Source organism: Lytechinus pictus, chromosome 18 (genome assembly GCF_037042905.1).
Source record: "Lytechinus pictus isolate F3 Inbred chromosome 18, Lp3.0, whole genome shotgun sequence".
NCBI lineage: Eukaryota > Metazoa > Echinodermata > Echinoidea > Temnopleuroida > Toxopneustidae > Lytechinus > Lytechinus pictus.
This window is the reverse complement of record NC_087262.1, coordinates 5,152,536-5,170,109: the sequence shown is the minus strand read 5'-3', so window position 1 is coordinate 5,170,109 and position 17,574 is coordinate 5,152,536. Positions and strand designations below refer to the sequence as shown.

Below are 17,574 nucleotides of genomic sequence, written 5' to 3'. Positions count from 1 at the left end.
CTTTTTCTAATATCCAGGAAGGCTATTCTTTTCTTTTGTAATATCCACTTGATCGAACACCACATAGTCTATATGATGAGATGAATGAACCAAATTTTCATTATTTATCAAAAATGTCAAATGATAATTAGACAAAGTGGGAATAAATCATATGGGCATATTTCAAGTAGAACAAGTGGTGGTTGGAATGAACAGTTATTAGACCAAACCAGGGTCCCGTTTCATGAAGACTTGTTATAATAACAGATTCACAATATCTATAGCAAATTTACCATCGACCAATCAGATTGGTAGCTTTTAACTTGCAAAATTTGTTTTCTAACAAGCTTCATGACATTTTGTTCCCCAGGTGGATACTAACCTGCGGATGCAGGTGCTAATCAAGATGGGGAGCCCCCCCCCCCCTCGGCCAAAATTTCTACAGAGGATACATGTTTATACGTGAAGTGGCACCTTTCTCGAAGAGACATTTTTCTTCCCCTTTGAAATGAGGAACAATAAGTATATCATTTTCCGAGTTATAACTGAACATGGCTTTTAATTTGATATCCCCTTGTATTACTCAGGTGTATGTGGGAGGCGATATCATCTTAGGCGGACTCTTCTCTGTCCATTCCTGGAACGAAACTACTCGGTCGTGCGGGAGAGTTCGCCGCGAGGGCGTCCTTCGTCTTGAAGCCATGCTGTACGCTCTGGATCAAATTAATGCTGGCGGAAATCTTCTACCTGCCATTTCTCTTGGAATGGATGGCTTTGATACTTGCTCTAATAACAGAGTAGCAGGTACGTACGTTGGGTGGTTCTGTCATCATAGGTTAAGTCAGGACTAAATCTAGACTAAACAAGAAATAATTTTAGTCCACAACCCTAGAGAATGGTACATACCTTTAGCTATTATCATACAACGCCTACTTAGCTTGTTGTACGCGAGCAAATGGGAGGCTAAATGTCAAACATTCGTACCGCTGCACACACGACGTACCATCCAAAATGTACCGTTGCACGGCTTTAGGAGGTGACATCACAATACGATTCAATCCATTGCGCTCAGTAAAAAATGAAAGTGAAATAAGCGTATAGCTTGCTGGCCGCATGCGCAAATGCTGCCCAAGATCATGTATGCTTGAGGGATTTTGCTGTTCGCTTTCAATATTTTCGCTCCTTTTTCATAGATAAATGCAGGGAAAAAGTTTTCCTTTTTTATATTTTCGCTAAACTCTGAGGCGTTGTACAACACAAATAGCGAATATTCTTATTCGTGCAATGGTGCAAGATTTCGCACTCGGGGAAAAAACTAAACACTCTATTCAAGTCGGCTAACACCTCGTTGAATAGAGCATCTTTCTTTCACCTCATGCGAAATCTCGCACCATCGCACTCATGCCTATCGCTATTTGTATAGTGTTCATGGAAAAGATGATTCAGTAATAATGATTATGAAAATAATGATAATGTTAACACAAGCTGCATTAGTAGCATCCATAGAAAGACAGGTGTTTCTATTAAGACCACCTGTTCATTAAGAGTATTTCTTATCTCCCTTTAGTGGTCTTTGGTGGATTCACCCAAATATGAAATATCTACACTGTTCGATACAAATGTTTCAAAGCAGAGCATCGAATTCACCAAAGTCTCAAATGAAATGCACTTAATACTAATATTATTGTGTTCTTCTTATCTTGAGGCAAACTTAATATGTTAGCACACTCTTAATTGCAGAAAAAAAACAGGTTAAACAGGCACTCTGTAAAAATTGTTATTACAACCATACCAAAGCGAAACTACAAGTTGGTGTTTTGTTGATTGTGACAGGAGAAGCAGCCCAGCAGTTCATCGTAGAAGCCGATTTTGGAGCCAGCGGGTCGGGTAAGAGAACAAGCCAAGAGGGGTACGACGAGCTGGTCTACGGCGTCATCGGTCCGGAGAGCGACGAGGAAGTCGCAACTGTCAATCGCATCCTGTCCTTCTACGGGCTCCCCCTCATAGCGTACAATTCCTTTAGCAGTCAGCTCTCCAATGGCCAGAATTTCCCAAACTTTGCGCGCATGACCCCCAACTCCTACGCGGGCACCGTGCCGTTGGCTAGGGCTCTTGGTGTGAGAGGTGTCCAGTATGTCCAGGTGCTCTACACCAACGCCTTCTCTTCTGCCAGGTCTGTCTTCACCAGCGTAGGTAGACAGGTAGGTGATTTTGATCTGGGGTGTTGGTGTCAGGCCGATTTTTAAATTCTCACGGCACCAAACATTAGAAGGAGAAGGCAGGCTTTAAAGCTCTTTCAGTTGAGCTGAGGTTCTGATTCTTGTGATCTCATGGGTTGATTCCCACTTGGTGATAGAGAGTTAGTGTATGCAATCGCAAATTTAGAACCGATGAAGAACGACTTAGTATTATCAACTTATACATATTCTTGCAAAAAAAGTAATGTACACAGACCACCAATCATTTATATGAATTTGGATTTAATTGCATGTTTTTGAAATTCCCTTTCAAAGGAATAGGACGAATAAAGGCCAAATCTATTTACATTTTAAGAGAATTTGAATAGTGAATAGAATGAAATGAAACAAGCAAGTTGATTAAAAAACATTTGATCAACTTAAGCTTCAAACATACGCCACTTTAAACATTGTCAGTTTGTATTGATTTGAGGAACAGGGAACAAATCTTTACGCATAGTGGTGCAAGATGATGTCATAAGCTAACTTCTCTTGTTATCTCACCCCCCCCCCCCCGTGTTGAAGAAAACTTTGTCAATGTTTATTTCTCTTTTCTATAGAACTCTCTCTGTGTAGCACAATCCATATCCATCAGCACTAGCACCAATTGGGAAGATACATTCAATAAACTAGCAGCTAAATCAGAGGCAAAGTTCATTGTACTTTTAGCGGAACCATCTCTGATCCGGACCTTCCTATCTGAGCTGTCATCCAGGAACCTCGTGGGACAGTATTACCTGGTGGGTGAGGTCATGTTTCCCTTGGACGAGTATCTTCAGAATGATGTAAATATAATAAGGGGTGAGTTGTGAAGTTTTTTCTAAACTGGTGTAGTTATAGAAAACAGTGATTTCATGAGTCTGTACAATCAAGGTCCTCTTATCACCGTGGATCTCGATCTGGTACGTTTAGATACACCTAACTTTGTAAGAACATTAAATCTAAGTTGATCATGCTGAAGATTATCAACACAGATAAGTACATGTGAGAGTGTATCATATTGCTTTGAAGAAGACCCTTCATCTTGCTGAAATGCAGTGCTTATTTTGTTCATATCTCAGAAATTATACATTTTCTATAAGAATCATTTGACAAGTAATTTTCTGTCTATACAGTACAAACAAACTCCCTGAGAAGTCATTTTTATTGGATTCTGTTCAAACTCATTTTGAGATTCTTACCACAAATGGCATTTGTGTGTATTCATCAAGGAGACTCTCTGGCAACCAAATTTTAGCCTGAAAAATTCCTGATTTTTTAAATCTCTCCATTGAATGATTTCCATCATATCTTTTGACATTGAGAAGATAAATTGTCTCTTGGTCTATACCCAATTCGTCTACCTTCTATTGTTCTTATCCTACATAATCTAATCATTGTTTTTCTACAACCAGTTCATCTACTACTCATTTAGTCTAATTTCCGTTCAGCCCATTTACCATTTTTTTTTCGTTTTCAGTTAGGCTCTGCCCATTTCATTTGATAGCCACTTGGTATCACACCATTTAGTCCATATGATTAGAAGATCTGTTTATGAACCAAATTTTCATATGACAAAGTGCCAAAGAGTGGGGAAGAAGAAATAGAAATAGGACCATCTGGGAATGACACTGAACAGCATTTACACAGTCTAAGTGATGTAGTCTAAGTGATCATTGGGCCAAATATCAATTGGACCAAATTGATAGTAGATCAAGTGAGTTTAGACACAATGGCGTTAGACCATCTCCTTTTAGACCAATAAAAATAAAGCGTTAGGAATGATATCAGTAGATTCTCCTTGTATAAAGTTGAGTACTAAAGCTTGCATTCATACCATAACATCCATAGGCCTTACCCAAGTTGGCAGGAAAAGGCCGACTTACCCGCCGGCCTTTGAGACCTACCTGATGAGCCTGCGGCCAGAGACCAACACTAGGAACCCGTGGTTTGCCGAATTCTGGATGGAGCATTTCCAGTGTAGACTCGGATCATCTACTGCTGCATATCCTACACCATGTACAGGTCAGTGAGCATGGCTGATTTCCAATTTGGGGAAACTCCCGATCAGGAACTCTGTTCATGTTATTGATAATGATTAGTAACAAGTGGAATGCCTCTGGTAGTCTTGCCTGCATTACACATACCAATTTAGCAGCAGAGTTGAGTTTGAAAAAAAAAATATGACAATTCAAATTCTATTTTTTAATGTTGATATTTAAACATTGTCAAAGTTCAGGGACCCTAAATGACCTTTGACTTTGGTCCTGTGACCTGAAACTCATTCCAAATGATCAATGTTAGCTGATTACCATTATGTCCAAGTTTTATGGATTAGGTTTGTTTACATTGAAAGTTTTGATTACATTTCAAAAACTTAAACTTTGTTAAGATTTATGTTGACAAGGCCGCTGCTGCTAGATCTGAAAGTGGCACTTTAAGTCCAATTTGACTTAAAAGTCCACTTAACTCATTGTAATCAGAGGCATTGAGGTCCTATCCCATGAGGACTTAGTGCATCTTTAGTCCTACTTAATAATTCTTTGTGAAACTTCCCCTTGATGTTGTTTTTGTATTAAATCAAAGATAGTGGAGTCCTATCCAGTAACAGCTTTTAATCCTGACTCTAGTCCAACTTCAATCTTTGTGAAAAATATACCCTTGAATTCACTCTCATAATCATAGGTAATGAAGCGCTCTCCATTGAGGACCTCTACGATGCAACAGTCGCTGACGTGGTGGACGCAACGTACACCATGGCGAGATCTCTTCACGACCTCCAGCAAGAGAAGTGCCCCTCCTCCAACCAGATCTGTGCGGATCTTGTCGCCAGTGAGGGCAGCGAGCTGTTCCGGAAAATCACCCGGCAGACGTTTACAAGTCCGTTCGGCCAAGAGCTTATTCGTTTCAATTCCATCGGAGACGTGGTGACCAACTTCTATATCTACAACTACCAGGTGTCAGGGTCGACTCTGGATCCTGTCCAAGTAAGGATATGAAAATTGATCTTGAATCTGTTTTAGATCATATGAAATTCGGTCTTGAACCTGTCATAAACTCTACCCACTTTTTAAAAAGTTGGATATGAAAATTGGTCTTGATATGTGATAAACTTTAACCACTTTAACAAAGAAGGATATGAAAATTTGTCTTGAATATGTCATAAACTCAAATCACTTCTATAAAGCAATGAATTTGTCCTGAATATATCATAAACTTAGATCACTTCTAGAAAAAAAAAATGATATGAAAATAATTCATGAATATATCAAACTCAAATCCTTTATGGGAGGAATTAAGGCTATGAAAATTGATATTGAATATGTAATGAATTCAAATCACTTCTTGAAAGAAATCAAGCATATGACAATTTGTTGTAAAATAGTCATTATTTCACATCACTTCTGAAAAGGATCAAAGTCTGAGAAAACTGCTCTTGAGTATGCCATAAAATCAATTCTCTTGTTTTTCCGTCTTCTTTCAGATTGCCACATATCTTTCCTATGCCTTCACCAGTACAGAAGAGAGTTTCATCGTGTATAATGAGAATGGGCAGCCTATCACGGACCCAACGACACAGTGTACGGGGGTATGTGATGAATGTAACAGGATTGATAGAGGTCTGACGGCTTATATACAAGGAGATATCTGGATAGGAGGTAAGACTAGACACACCTAAACGTTGACTACTGGATTCTCTGATTCCCATTCAAATCAATTCAATTCAAATTCATTTCCACAGTTAAAATACATATATATTCAAATCTTTGACATTAAAAGATATTTAACATGTGGAGGGGTCAAAGAAAGCACAACTGCTTGCCTTGGCCCCATACTGATAACAATAAATCATATTAATCCATGTCGAATGAACAATAACAATACAATCATAATCATAACATAATTAAAAATAAGTCCAAGAAAGAGAGAGAGAGGGTGAAAACAAATCATTACAATAAAAGGAAAGCCGTGTTCAGAAGTGTTTTGTCCCGGAGACATGTACGTTTAGACTGATTAAGAGATTTAGATAATTTAACAGAATTAGGTAATGAGTTTTAAAAGAGTGGTCCAAAATAATTGAAAAACAGCTAAAACTGTACATGGCTTTTTACTTGAATCACCCGATTCTAGAGGGCCAGTTGGACAATGGGTCAACCCGAGTATCCTGTAATTCCCGCAGGCTTAAAGGGGGAGGGAACTGTGTGTGGTCTCTCATTGACTATGTGTTATGAATACATAGTCTTAAAATATACGTTTTCAGACATCTACTAATACTACAGAGAATAAATTGACCTATAATTGCATTTGTATGTAGAAACACTAAAATGTGTTGAGAGGAAAAGTAATTGTTTTGCTACTTGGTAACATAATTATTGCGGTATAAATGTATTTAGTATAATTAGCATGTTCAAGTGGGTCTATATTACGAGACTACACTAGCATTATGGGTCAGGAAACTGGCCAGGTATGAGTAGTAGAGGACTCGAGATGGCGCTATTGGTTAGTATCTGCTTTGATTTGTATTATTCAAAACAAAAAAAAAATTGTACAGGGACCATCTGGTTCCAGTAGGCAATGGGTTTAACCCGGTAACTTCTGAATTCCAAGATTTCCATAGGCTTTGTACATGATAATTAAATCAGGTGCCCAGGTTCCAGTAGGCAATGGATTAATCTGATGACTTCTGAATTCTTGATTCCCATAGGCATTTTACAGTGGTCACCTGGTTCCAACAGGCAATGGGTTAACCTGAATACTGAATGTCTTTAGGCTTTGTAATGTGGTCACCCAATTCTTCCATGGACAAGTAGTTAACCTGATAACTACTGAATTTTTAGTTTCCCAAGGGCTTTGTACAAGGATCACCAACCTCCAATGGGCAATGGGTTAACCTGCGGACTTCTGTGGACAATATTGCTTCAATAGTGCAATTATTTTTCTTAAATTAATATCTTGTATGTAATGTATGTACAAATACTACTTGTAACATTATTTTTGCCATTATGCATCTTGAGTTAAGAAGGGGATAAGCCCCCATAATGAAAGATAAGAAGAAAGTGAAGTTTGTTATCATTTATTGTCTGCCATTTTTATTATTATTGTTTTCAGGTTTCTTTGGTATTTCTGAGGTCGCCGATGACCAGTATACTTGCACAGGCCGTGTTGATACGTACAACATGCAACTTCTAGAGGCTTTCCTGTACACCGTGGATTTGATCAACGATGATAACACCATTCTTCCAAACTTCCGGCTGGGTGCGGTTGGATTCGATACCTGTGGAAGTGACGAGAAAGCACGAAGAGAGGTGTCCAACTATGTGGGTGGAACCGTTGAGTACAGGAATGGATACTTCCCAACCAAAGCTAGCGTTGCTGGGATAATAGGTGGGCAGACTAGCGATACGTCATTGGCGATTGCAGAGGTGCTGAATAGTCTGATGGTCAACCAGATAAGCTACGGAGCCTCCTCCACGGAATTGAGCAACGATGAAGAATATCCGTATTTCCTACGCACGCTAGCTTCCGACACCTATCTAGCAAGTGCCCTGGTGGATCTGATTTCAAGGTTTGGCTGGTTTTACGTGTCCGTGGTGTATTCTGATAACGCTTATGGGAATGACATTTATTCGGAATTCAGAGAGCATGCGAGGAGTGGGGGAATCTGTGTTGCCATGGCTCTTGGTGTTCCTGCAACGGGGGTGGTGAACTACCCCAGCATCGTCTCGTCCTTGATGTCTAATCCTCAGTCGAAGGTGGTTGTCCTTTTGACTTCAGCTGGCCATACCAAAGGTGTTTTGGAAGCTGCAGAAGCTGCGGAAGCCTTTGACTTGCAGTGGATTGGTGGTGACACCTGGGGCAATCGCCAGGATATCACTGCAAATGCCAACAGGGTTGCTCGAGGAACGCTTATTGTGGACCTGCAAGATACTGCAGTACCGGCATTCGAAACGTACTTTGATCGGCACTCCAGTTACAGCAACCACCGCAACCCTTGGTGGCAGGACTATGTGATGGAAACCTTCCAATGTCAGATCAGCGGGAAACCATACCAATTTGATACCCCCTGTCCGGTCCAGCTGGATTTCAGTGACAAGTTTACACAGGCACCGGAAGTGGAATATATCATCAACGCTGTCTTGGCTTTTGCAGTCGGACTGGATGAGGCCATCAAGAACCTTTGTCCTGATTTGGAAGAGTATGAAACTTGCGATGACATCTTCAGCAATCCTCAGCTCATTCATGATCATATTAGAAGGGCCAGCTTCATAGGTGCAGATGGGAGCCAGTTCATGTTTACAGAACAAGGAGATGGTCAACCTCGCTATGATATCATCAATCTTGATGACAGTCTCAGCTTCAATATGGTATGAATTCTACATATTGTATGTATTTCTCTAGAGTGTCCTCATTCAGACCAATCTCTGCTTTCATTCTTCACCATACTGTATCTGTTCAATTGATTTAGACTTTCATCATCATTTATTTCAGTCAGCATTTTTTTTTTCTTTCATGAATGGTTCCTGACTCATGAACCAAAATGACACTTTCTCCTACTTCTTTCTGTCTTGAGAATCCTCCTGATTAAGACCAATGTTTCTGCATTTACCAAATCTGTTCTCATTGTCTTTAGTCTTCCTTTTTTCTGTTAGCAATATCAACAAATTAAAGATGTCTAAGAAGTTTCTACGAAAGGTCATGTAAAGTTTAATAAAGGATGAAAAAACATATGAAATCCTACAATAAAAAGAGTGATTTGAGTGAAAGACTTAATAATGTTGTTTACTTTCCTTTTTTCAATTCCAGGTTGGAATGTGGGAATCCGGTAACCTTGTGATATCGCAGGATGTTCAGTTCTACAATGATGCAGCCGTACTTGACAGTGTCCAGAGCAACTGCACCGGTCGTTGTGCGGAATGCTCCCAAGCCACAGCTCCTCGACCGACGGTCATCCAGCGAGGCGGCGAGCTCCAGATCGCAGCTCTGTTCGCTGCGCACAATCAGCCGCAGGATATCAGTACGGAGTGTGGGTCTCTGCGCATCGACGGTGTCGTCGATGCCGAAGCCATGCTGTATGCCATCAACGAGATTAATTCGGATGACAGTATTCTACCTGGTGTCACCCTCGGTACAACCACGTTGGACACATGCCAAAGTGCCAGCCGCAGTGTTAGTGAACTCTCCTCGTTCTTGAGTGGTGCGTTGACTGAGTCTCATCAGCCATGGTTCCAGATTGCTGCAGTAGTGAGTGGAGGTAGACCTGACCTGGTTTCCAATACAGCAATGGTCTCAGGGGAATATCAATATACTCAGGTATGAGATAACTTTGCTAGCAGGAATGGCCAATGAAAATAGACATTTCCAAGAGCCAAATGTACAACTTTTGGCCATTCTTTGAATGTGATTTTGCATGTGATAAGCCAAAATACTTTTCATTCAGAATGAGAAATTATGACCATCTTCTTAACATTATAACAACCTTGAGTGAAACATTTTTTAATATTACGTCCACGATGGATAACTGGATGATTACAGGAACAACATAATAATCACTTGATTAACTCCTTGCCCCACTGAAATCAAGTGGTCCATGTCCAAGCCGATTGGAACCACAGAATTCAGTAGTCAACAGATTAATTGTTGGTATGCAAATCAAATGAAATAAACTGTGCTCCAAAATAATCAATGTTCTACCAGTGCAAAGGAACAAACAGGATGTTTTGTGTTAATTTTCACTTTATTTTGTCTTTTCATATTGATTTAACATTATTTGAGAAACAATCATAGATAAATTCTTGATCCTTGAACTTGTGCGAAATAAGTTATAAATAAGTTTCCACCCTATTTACCCCACTGACATGAAATGTTAAGAATAAAAACTTTCTGGAACATCTCTTCAATAAATTTTCCACCCCTTCATTTTACAGATATCATTTTCCTCTGTGAACACCCCGTCTTCCAATCTGATTAGTATAACACCAAGCTACAATGACAAAGCAAATGCTCTTGTCAGTCTTCTAACGTACCACTCATGGAGCTACGTTGGTGCCCTCTTTGACGGCCAGGACAGGCAACAGCGTGCACGTAAGTCGTCGGGCCTCGCTGCTGTACTGTTGTCTTTCAATAAGACACTTTTCTTAAATGTTGTCTAGACTTAGATGCAAAATTGTCAAAAAATATACTGTAATAATAACACTGGAACTGTAGAGCTTTAGGTCGTCCAAACTCCTTAAGAAAAGTAGAGAGGTGTTCTAGCTTATTACAGAAAAATATGGTGTTACTGATAAAGATAAAGGTATACACTGGAAGATTTGGATATTATAGTTATCATCAGTCAGTGTGACTAGTACTGCTTCATGGTGTATTTTTGTTTTGTGTTTTTGTTCTTGCAGTGTTTAATACATTCCTTGAAGTGTCTTATGGTGCTGACATCTGCATAGGCCATTCTGCAGCAATGACTGCTAACAACCAACTGTCTATTCTTCAAGAGATTGAAGCTAACGCAAACCTCAATGCTATAGTGGTCTTTGCAAGTGCTGTTCAAGCTAAAGCTCTTCTTGACATAAAGAAAACTCTAGGTGGAAGACGGCTCACCTTCGTCCTGGCGTTCCCACAAGAATACCCGGCTGAGGATATCACCGAGAGCTTTGCGGGTTCCTTGGCCCTGTTTACACCGTCACCTCCTGCAGCGTTCCAGCAGTACTTCACCTCCCTTGATGCGAGTGATGAGGGCATCAGTCCTTGGTTTGTAGAATACCTGGAGGACAAGTACAAGTGTGATATCGATGACAATGGGAATTACATCAACCCATGCCCTGGAACCATCAGCGCGTCTCCTGACGATGTCTTAGAGTACGGAAGTACTTCATCGGATGTCATTGATGCTGTCAGGGCAGTAGCGCAAGGGACGCATAATCTCCTGAGGCAGTTCTGCGGTGATGACTACAATGGTTTATGTGTCAGCTTCCTTGAGGCAATTGCAAACCCTCGCACCTTGCAGGATGCTATTGCCAATGTGTCTTTCACTGGAGTCGATGGTCAACTGGTCACTCTGAATGGAGGAGTGAGAGCCGGTCAGTTTGATGTCTGGAACGGTCAGCAGAATGGTCAAACTACCAGTTTCAGTAAGGTCAGTTTATTGCTATATTGTACATTTTTTATATTTAGGTGTGTACTGCCAAATAAGTTTTCCTTGACAAGAAAATTAGATTCAAAGGGGTCTAGAATGATCTGTAGCTTCATTTTAATTCTGATTTAGTCTCTGACGTTTTTGTTGCATGTTGATGACCATTTTTTTTTTCTTTTAGTAATCAACATTTTTTATTATGACAAAAATATTGATTCATAGGGTTTTGTCTGTGCTAATATGCAAGAAAATTAAGGTACTTTTGAATAATTGCTACAAACCTGTACCAGGATTGTATGTAATTCTTTGAGTGTTCTTTAAAAGTAAAGGGTTTATGATCATCACAGTCATCTAAATTTTTCCTTGATTTTTATCTCTGTGTTTTACCCTCTTTCTTCCATTACTTACCTTTTTTTAAAAAAATCCCTTAAGAAATCATTCTTCTATGCATCAATCTTGTACCTTTTATATTCTGTGTTTTCTGTACACCTTGTACCTATCTGGTAACACTGGAGGTATCCTAAGTTTATTCACTGTATTAATATGTTGACATTTTGATCTACTACATGTAAGCAATAAATTTGCTTAAAATAATAAAATAGAAACAGGGAACTTGGCCATCATATACAGTCTTTCTAGTTACTGTTAAGTTCTCCAGCACATGTATAGTTTTACTCCATACAGGGAACGTGAACATTCCAAAAATGGTTTTGCCTTTTAACCATTTTAAACGTTCACCAGAAGCAGTAACATTGATTATATTCTTAATTTGTGATAATTATTTTTATGATGAATACTTTGATCTCTTTAAATTACTAACACTTCTTCTTCTAAATCATCTTTCAGGTTGGTAGCTGGAATCGAGTTGGGTTGATGATGAACACGAATGATGTGCAGCTCTTTGACGCCAACTCAGCTCCTGGTCCCGCACAATCCGAGTGTAGTCCTGGTTTGTCTTGTGAAGACACCTGCTCGGTTCCACCCACAACACCGCCCCCAATCACACGTGGACCGCTTCCTCCTATACGACCGGGACCGACCCAATCCCCGACAACACCCAACCGCACCAATGCTATACCCTTCTCGATGATCGGTAGTGTTCAGTTCTATATCCTGGTTGCCATTGCAGCCGTAGGAGCGTTCATTGCTGCTGTCATGATCGTTGTTGTGATATCAAGATGGAGCAACCCTGTGGCTTGCGGTATCTCCTCCTTCCTTCATCTCACACTCCTTCTTGGTATCCTCCTCCTCTTCATCTTGGTCCCGATCAACTCCTCCCCCGTATCCGCTTCCGTCTGCGCCCTCCAGCGGGTCATCACCGGTGTGGCCTTCGGCTTCTGCCACGTCTCCATCTTCCTGCTGATCGTCAGGCTCTACCGGATCGGCGTCCGAGAGCGGCGCATCGCCGGCAATAGGGCCTCTTTCATAAACAACGGGAGCCAGGCGATGATTTTCCTTGTTTTCATCTCAATCGAGGTGGTATTCCTGGTGCAGTGGTTGGTTCAGCAACCGCCTATGGAGTTCGTCTACTCTACAATGGCAGGTGGAGAGACCGTTGCAGCCTACTGTGGACACACGTCAAAGGATACTGCTCTGAGTCTTCTGTATATCTATCTCTTGATGGTTGTATCCCTGGTCATCGCTGTACAGGCCTGGTGCTCCATCAAGGTCATCTTCACCAAAGAGTTTTCTGTTTTCATCGCGACCATTGCACGTGAGTATAAGTACCAATCTAGTCTTGTGTAAATGTTACTATTAAGGAATCTTGAGCATTGTGTAGCAGAATTAGTAGACTTTTAAAAAGACAATAATAAACTGGTTATTTATTTGGCACTTAGACGTACGTATTGTATGCATCTTAAGCTCTTACAGATCTATTATTACCCTTGTCATGAGATTCAATCCTGCACACATTTATGCACATCTTCCACTCCCCAGGGAGAATTGGATAACCTGTTAAAACATGAGACTAATCCACAAATTTTGTTACTGTGGTACAATAGCTTAATTGGCAATGTTGCCACTAATAACTCTTACACTGTACTCTGCTCTATACAGACCAGGGGGCCGTTTCATAAAGCTGTTCGTAAGTTAAGAGCGACTTTAAGAACGATTGGTGAACCTTTCTTACGCACTAAACCATCGCCAATGGTCTATACCATTTACCAAAAGAAAGGATCACCAGTCGTTCTTAAAGTCGCTCTTATCTTACGAACAGCTTTATGAAACACCCACCGGATCATGCAAAACATGTACGTACCTCTTCTAAAGTCAAATTGCTCCAAAGTCAAGGAGAATGTGAAGGAAATTACTATAGCACAATTAGCAGGGACTTTTTGCTCAGCAATGTACAGAGGATTCAGGAAGAGAGTATAAAATGTATTGTCAAATAATTGTCATGACAAAGAACATCTAAGAGGTCTTTGTCGAAATTTGGTGAATCAAAGCGGCAGTTTAGTCTGTGATTCTTGACAAAAGATACATTTGCAATTTTTCATCAGCTCTGAAAGAAGGATTATACTGCTGTTCCACCTCACCAATTTTTTACAATTGTTCTTTCTCATTTGCATTCACTCTGTTCTTCAACCTTTGTAAGTCGCCAAGCGAAAATTTGCGAGAGCGTTGTTGGCTCAGTCGGTAACGCGTCTTCCCGTCGAAGCAAAGATCGTGGGTTCGAGTCCACCCCGGGCGGATGACTGAAGCCAGTGCGTTGTGTGTAAACGTCTCTCCCATGTTTTCATAGATGCAGGTTATGTTACGATGGAAAACACTCCGTCCTTCGGATGGGACGTTAAATGGAGGCCCCGTGTCGAGGAGAGTCACCACCTTTGCACGTCAAGAACCCACTGAACTATTCGTATGAGAGTAGGGGGAAACCCCGGTGTAGTGGTCCACCTGCACTCCCCTAATCAGTTATATCAGGAGGAGAGACCTGCAGGTCAGCAGTGTAGTAGTGCCTAGATGCTTGACCTTGGTCTTAAGGCCTACTTTTTCAAAGCCTTGGCCTTGAATATTCAAGCCTTGGCCTTGAGGATGTTGAGCCTTGAAATTTCAAGGCTTTTTCAAGGCATTTTGTATTTTGTACTTTCATTTGTTTTTATATAAGTAATCATAAATGTTAAATTTTTTCTGTATATTTAATGACACTAATGGTCAATACTACCAGTTATATCGGGAGGAGAGACCTGCGGGTCACTGCGGGTCATAGTGATTCAGTTCGCTTTTCGCCTCCCAGGCACAGGTGACGCCAAACAAATAATGAAAATAATGATAAAGTTGCTATCATCCAGAAGGCAGCAATATCAACCCTGAATTGCTTTTTGTTCTTGATCAAGTTTGCCTGTGCGTGATGGTTGCATGGATCATCGCTGCCGTCATGGTCGATCCCATCTACGGCTCTCTGGTGTCCAGCATCAACGCCATCGTCCAGGCCTTCGTTCTCCTATTCATCCTGGTCCTTCCCAAAGCCAAGCTCCTGTGTACAGGGAAACACGACGAGTTCTGGGAATCGGCCAGCGTCACGTCCAGCGAGTACGGTGGAAATCATAGACAATCGGGAGGTAATCATTTGTTTATTTATTTATTTTTATTTTTTAATCCTGTCAATCACCCGCACTTCCTCTGTTAACATGTTCCTGAGACCGCACACATTTTCTGCACAAAACCAATTACATACTTAGATCTTTGTGAAACACCCCCCAGGATTATTAACAAGTTGCCAGATATGACCATAGCAAAGGCATAATTTCCGACAGTGCATAAATAGTTCAGAATCCATCTTTTTGTATGATGCTTTTTCTTGATGCTTATTTTAAAATGTTCATTGTGTTTGGGCTATTATAGTACATACTGATTCACATTATATGTGGCACTCCATGTTCATTCCATGTTCATGTTTATTCCGCTCTATGAATATTGAAGCCTATAGTTTTGTCGTTATATTGATCTTTGTAACCAGTAAACTGCTTTTGGAACGATAAATTACACGATTTGAAAAAAAAAAGATATATGATTGTGCTTTGCAGCCACTGATATAAATGTTTCTTTGAACAAGGATAATACAGCCTCATCTTGGGAGCTTTTCATGGAACAAATGGCCAGTGATTATCACTGTCTGTTGTTTTAAGCTACTGAAATCCTTGCATCTGATTGGCTCAGAGCAAATTCGTCAACAAATCTCACAGACCTTTTGTTTTATGAAACACTCGCGCGAACAATATTACAATTGAGTAAAAAAAAAAAATCTTACATCTGTTCAATATTCCAAAAATTGATTTCGATATATTGTTGCTTTCTTTGCAGATTTTGATGGGATTGAGAATTACCCCTCTGCGGCCAGCGTCGACAATGAATACGAGGTTCCTGTTAATAACATGCATGACAACCCAGCGTTCGAAAGCACTCTTCCGGATAAATCCATGGACCTCGCTCGTCTCTGAGGGGGGTGATATGCATGAAATTATTCACAAGATATATGTTGCAACTTTACAATAGATGAGATCAGTAATCAATCCCATATATCCAATTAATTTGCAAAAGATATGATAGACTTTGGGAACAGATACATTTGCAATTGATAACTGATCTTTCTTTCTTCCTTTCTTTCTTTCGTCCTTCCTTCCTTTTCAAATGTATGTATTCTGATGTTTTTTTATTACAACATCAAAGACACATGATCAAAATGTATATTTCTATTATCCTGAATATCTGAAATATATATTACTATTCAAGTTTTTTTCAATACTTTTTGAGAATGGATTTTTTTCCATGTATCAATATATACCAATGCTCATGCTTAAAGCTGAGATCTACCAATCTTAAACACTTTTATAAAAATTATTCCATGTTATTCACAGGGTTACTCATAAATGCAAGGAGAGTTTTCTGCTACGTGAAATTGAGCCTTTTTTTCTTGCAGATATACATTCTTTGTTTTCAGATTTAGAATGTAAAGTAAATAATCATTTTTCGCCTAATTCACCAAACGAGTTAATTTCTTCTGAGGTGATATGAATGTTATGTGCTATCTTCTCTCAATGTTGCTAACCTGGGGAAGATATATCCATCCAAAAAGGGATAGTTTTTACCATCATCTTAACAAACATTGCTTATTTTCTAACCGTTGATCTTTGTAACTGAATGTATAGTACTCAGAAAAAGTGAGCTAGGGCATTCTTCATGGAAATTCAGGGTCATTTTATCTTGTAATATATGTTTTTATTATAAGTATATTCCTGCTGTACAATATTTCATAGCAGGGTATATCTTCATAAACATATTTTTGTTGAAATAAATGAATATTGAAAGAAGTGGGCTAGCTACCCCCCACAACCTTACAATATTTATAATTTAAGAAATTCCAGGAAATTTGAAAAGTGTTATTCATATTTCCAGACTTTGGTAGAAGAAATAGGCCTTAACAATGTGTGTCGTACATCTATTATTGATGTCACATTTGAAGTTATTTGTGTGTTTTTTTTTCAAATGTTCAGTTTATAAAAATTATGTATAAATGTAGAAGTAATATATATATATTTTTTAATCCAGTTAGAAAATAGTGTTGATTTACATAGTTATCTACTGAAATAGAAGTCTATTTTTTATCATCATCATCGTCATTATCTTTATATTATTATTATTATCATTTAGTATTACTGTGCCAGTATAGAAGAAAATATTGTATTTTTCATATTTTGTGTAGAGATTCAACAGTACTAAGCCTAAGTTGAAATAATCGGTGTAATTTTCTTACATTTATATGGACAACTCAATTAAATATTAAAGACATCCTGTCGATCCTATCAAATATGATGTATTTTCATGTATTCTCTGTATTGTCTCTCACTAAGATGTTTTTATGTCTTAAACATTGATATAATCTTAAGAAATAATTTGTAATTCGCAATAAAATTTAATGAATTATCTTGGCCCATTAGGTCGTTTTCCTACACAAAGAAACAAGTAGAAGGGACTTTTCTTATGTTCAAACATCTACCCCCATGAATGGTTTTTGCTAAACTTTTCAGTTTTACCAAATCATATGTGGGGGGGGGGGGGGCGTCGTGATCTAGTGGTTAAGACTCTCGTCTCTCGATCTGAGGGACGTGGGTTTGATTCCCAGCCATGGCGTGTTTTCCTTCAGCAAGAAATTTAGCCACATTGTGCTGCACTCAATCCAGGTGAGGTAATTTTTTTTTTAAACAAGTGCACACCTAGTTACCAAGAATGCATATAGCATTTTCATTTATTTGAATG

The 17,574-nt window shown here is 39.4% G+C and overlaps 1 protein-coding gene across 1 annotated transcript in view; it reads left to right on the top strand.

The window, feature by feature from the left end:
- The window catches only part of LOC129282279 (uncharacterized), a 42,993-nt gene extending 25,868 nt beyond the window's left edge, over positions 1–17,125 (top strand). Inside the window, exons 9-21 of the mRNA XM_064113316.1 lie at positions 567–783; positions 1,813–2,180; positions 2,777–3,017; positions 4,047–4,220; positions 4,881–5,182; positions 5,680–5,854; positions 7,305–8,560; positions 9,000–9,506; positions 10,121–10,277; positions 10,586–11,322; positions 12,166–13,033; positions 14,655–14,879; positions 15,622–17,125. Of these exons, the coding sequence (XP_063969386.1) occupies positions 567–783; positions 1,813–2,180; positions 2,777–3,017; positions 4,047–4,220; positions 4,881–5,182; positions 5,680–5,854; positions 7,305–8,560; positions 9,000–9,506; positions 10,121–10,277; positions 10,586–11,322; positions 12,166–13,033; positions 14,655–14,879; positions 15,622–15,758 (5,364 nt within the window). The 3' untranslated portion in view covers positions 15,759–17,125. The remainder of the gene's footprint in view (positions 1–566; positions 784–1,812; positions 2,181–2,776; positions 3,018–4,046; positions 4,221–4,880; positions 5,183–5,679; positions 5,855–7,304; positions 8,561–8,999; positions 9,507–10,120; positions 10,278–10,585; positions 11,323–12,165; positions 13,034–14,654; positions 14,880–15,621) is intronic.
- The last annotated feature ends 449 nt before the right edge of the window (positions 17,126–17,574 follow it).